The 3,426-nt window shown below is 40.6% G+C and overlaps 1 protein-coding gene across 1 annotated transcript; it reads right to left on the bottom strand.

The window, feature by feature from the left end:
- Positions 1-741: 741 nt before the first annotated feature.
- LOC104948322 (cocaine- and amphetamine-regulated transcript protein-like) lies at positions 742-3,194 on the bottom strand. Its single transcript, XM_010774518.1, has 3 exons — positions 3,017-3,194; positions 1,705-1,788; positions 742-898 (listed from the first exon to the last, which is right to left on the bottom strand). Exons 1-3 carry the CDS (start codon positions 3,131-3,133, stop codon positions 791-793), a joined length of 309 nt encoding a protein of 102 aa, XP_010772820.1. The 5' UTR covers positions 3,134-3,194; the 3' UTR covers positions 742-790.
- Positions 3,195-3,426: the final 232 nt, after the last annotated feature.

Raw genomic sequence — 3,426 nt, 5'->3', positions numbered from 1 at the left:
AATAAAAACCCTATTTTAAATGTTATATTTGACATGCAAGTTGGTCACCATGAAGCGGGGACAAGAGAAAAATGCCATTTTAGGGGGTGTTCGAGTCGAGAGCTATTTATTTGATCATTTAAATAATATTTTGAAACCACTTTTTCTACAACTTTATATACATTTTATCTCAAGACAAGTATGTTTAAAACAACAAGTGCATGTTTTAGCATTTTGGGCATGGATTATTAGATTTTTTATATGGGGGACATGAAATGTCGTCCAGGCAGACTGTAGAATACAACCTCTTTGGACAATTTATATACTTCTATTGAAAACAAGCTACAAAATGTATACCTTGGAAAATGCCGTTTCATACTTTTTAATAGCCTTAACTTTAGCTAAATTGATTTATCAACTTTTAATACTTTTAACCTGAATAAGCGTTCACATGTATAACTGCCATGTACATGTCACATCCTTTTGGGTAAATATTAGGCTTTTCACAATAAGATCTACTTTGTTAAAAACCTCAAGATATTGGGTTTAAATCTATAATTATATATACAGTCTATGGTTTAAATGGGGCTTTTTCCAAAAAGGTAAAACCACATTGTAGGCTACCTGAAGGGAGTGTCCCATGGGCCAACAAATGTAAAATTATCCTATATTAATGATTTAAATGATGCGTCTTCTTCTGATCTTTTTCTAGCTACTTTCATGTTTCATTAAGATTTAGCAGAATAGAAAAAGAGAAGTGGAGTTTTGAAAAAGCCGCCTTTATTTTGTAGTTCAGAACGACAGGAAGTTGCTACAGACACTTGAGGACGATGTAGTCACAGACGGTTCCTCCGCGACATCCACACAACTTCCCGATCCTCGCGCCTTTACGCACCGCACACTGCTCCCCTGCATCACACTGACACACATACGCACAGACACACACAGAATAAATAAAGCAGGTGTACATTCATGGAGCATTTGTTCTCCTTGGATCCCGAGTACAACAAATATTTAAGACCAACTCATGCACCATATCCGTGTGATACATAATGGGAACTCAAAAACTGCTGCAACAACTCATGAGATGTAGAGCATCGTTAAGTATATCTTAAAATAGTTTTCTATGTGTGTTTTTAATTTGTATGTATGCACCACAACACCAAGTCAAATTCCTCGTACGTGTCAACCTACCTGGTGATAAACCTGATTTCTGATTTCATACTATTGTTCTCAGCTCTAATACATCGTAACATTGATACAGAGATAACATACAGATCCATAACTAAGTGGACCCATGCAGACCTTTAGAACCATTTGAGGGAAATGACAGGTTTGTTAAAGCTGGGGTAGGTAATTCACTTCAGAAACACTTTGTTATATTCCATGGAATGCTCTTAACATCCCGATAGCAATGAATATATTAAATGCTTTGACAATAAATACATACAAAAAAATTCATCTGTGGAAGCCGTGGCGCTGTAAAAAGCACGACCAATCATCTGAGCCGGCCCGGCTAAAATAACTGGATGGCCTACCTGCCTGTCAGCCTTCCATCTGTGCACAAACTTATCTCGTGCCCTCATTGGTCATGTGCGCGTTCGTGTGTGTTGGAGGAGGGGCTCTGTAAGGAAGTTGTGTACTTTCAAATTCTAGCGCACTCGAGCTGATTTCTCCATTCTTACCTACCCTACCTTTAAGAGATAAATAAATAATAGATCTTACTGCAGGAAGCCAGCCGAGCTTCCTCTCTGACGACGGCAGCTGTTTGTTCTTTAATCGCTCCAAGACTTCCTGTAGAGCTTCAATCTGAGGAGAGAAACGAGACCATATACTTTATTGACAATACAAAACCATTCAACGCGTCTGCAGCTTCATTACGTTCTATGATGTTAACATTTTTTTCGCCGGTCAACATGTCCGTTGAAGTTTAAATCTTCCGTACAAAATTAGAAAAGTGCCGGTCAGAGGTCTTCTTTGTTATTTATTGAGCTTTATAACAAATTGATAACGACTCTATAATAATAATAATACGGAGCCTCTCTTTTCCTCCCCCTCTTCTGACAGCCCAGCAGCTGATCTCTGGGCACTGTGGGCAGGAGACGTGGGGAGAGGGAGGCGGGGCTATTTAATCGTTATCAGAAAATGATCNGTAGAGTGCAGAGCTTCGTGACCACAGAGCGTGTGAACGTTGTGATCAGCTGTTTTAGCGCAGTGCTGCTGTACAGGCCGACGTTAACAGCAGCCCTGTCTTTGCACACGGAGACCGACTCCGTCGTCCGGTGATCCAACCGCCTTATGGAAAAGCTTCACATATACATCGGTACGCAAATGCGCTTTGTGACACAAGTGACGGTACGCATTTCAGATTGTTGCCGCGCATGCGTACCTGCGTACCACTTATGTGCACCCCTGCTTATAGAGGCGATTACACGGAGCCGTTTGACCCCCCAGAGCATTTCGTTTGCAAATCTATCCACCTTGGGACCCGTTATCGTTTGTTGGGTCCGTTTCTATTGTTTTGTTACGGCCTCGTGTAAATGAAAGGGCTATACGCAAGAGAAGCTATGCGGATCCAACAACCCGTTTTGTCCTCGTGTAAACGGGGTCTCAGTCTGCTGAGACATCTCAGGATTCACTGTTCTTCCACTTTTGAGTCAGACATAATGTAAATATTTTTGTAATCATGTCTCTATTTTTTATTATTGTATATTTATAATTTCTGTGCACATTTGCTTTTTCAATCTGAAAACCTAGTCTAATAAAACAAATATTTAAATAATATATTGGATAACTTCTTCCCTCTTGACATGATGATTCAGATTACAAAAAAACCCATATTTTTTTCACCAGTCAGATAGAAGAATGAGATGAAGCCTAATTTTAAAAATACTTGACGTCATATTTAAATACTTTCTTTGAATAATAAAAAACATTTTGGGGGTGTTTAAAAAAACCTCAAGTACTTCCAGAATGTATTTTTATAATCACATCGGCAGAAACAGGCTTCTGTATATTTTTTGGTTTCTTCACTCACCAGTTTTCGCTCCTCTTGTGTAACGATGACGTCTTCAGGCGATCGCTCTTCGCTGTTTCCGAGCGCAACGAGCAGCCAGCAGGAGGCGCTGAGGAGCAGAATCCTTCGACTCACCATGATGCCGCTGATCGACTCGGACACTGAAGGACTCTGGGAAACGCAGGACGCCTCAGACGGTCCTCTGTACACGGAGGTGTCTCAGAGATGAAGGATTTGATTTTATATGTGAGCAGCGCTGACGTCAGAGAGAGGATATTTACCCGCTGATAATGAGACAAGCAGCGACTCACCTCCAGGTCAGAGGAGAGAAACCTCCGCCCGGCACACAGGAAGGACATTTTGTGGAAGTGATTTTTTTAACACTTGGGTGCATCCACTTCGACCAGAAGTTCAATTTGTGACCAATTATT

Source organism: Notothenia coriiceps, unplaced genomic scaffold (assembly GCF_000735185.1).
Source record: "Notothenia coriiceps isolate Sejong01 unplaced genomic scaffold, NC01 NC01_scaffold00014147, whole genome shotgun sequence".
Lineage (NCBI taxonomy): Eukaryota > Metazoa > Chordata > Actinopteri > Perciformes > Nototheniidae > Notothenia > Notothenia coriiceps.
This window is presented reverse-complemented; position numbering and strand designations above follow the sequence as displayed.

What these genes read in the sequence shown, in the direction of transcription:
- LOC104948322 (XM_010774518.1), bottom strand. Translation starts at nt 3,133, where the DNA reads ATGGTGAGTCGAAGGATTCTGCTCCTCAGCGCCTCCTGCTGGCTGCTC. An exon ending in CACAAGAGGAGCGAAAACTG is followed by an intron (nt 1,789 to 3,016) that starts GTGAGTGAAGAA and finishes TTCTCTCCTCAG; the next exon opens with ATTGAAGCTCTACAGGAAGT. An exon ending in AGCTCGGCTGGCTTCCTGCA is followed by an intron (nt 899 to 1,704) that starts GTAAGATCTATT and finishes TATGTGTGTCAG; the next exon opens with TGTGATGCAGGGGAGCAGTG.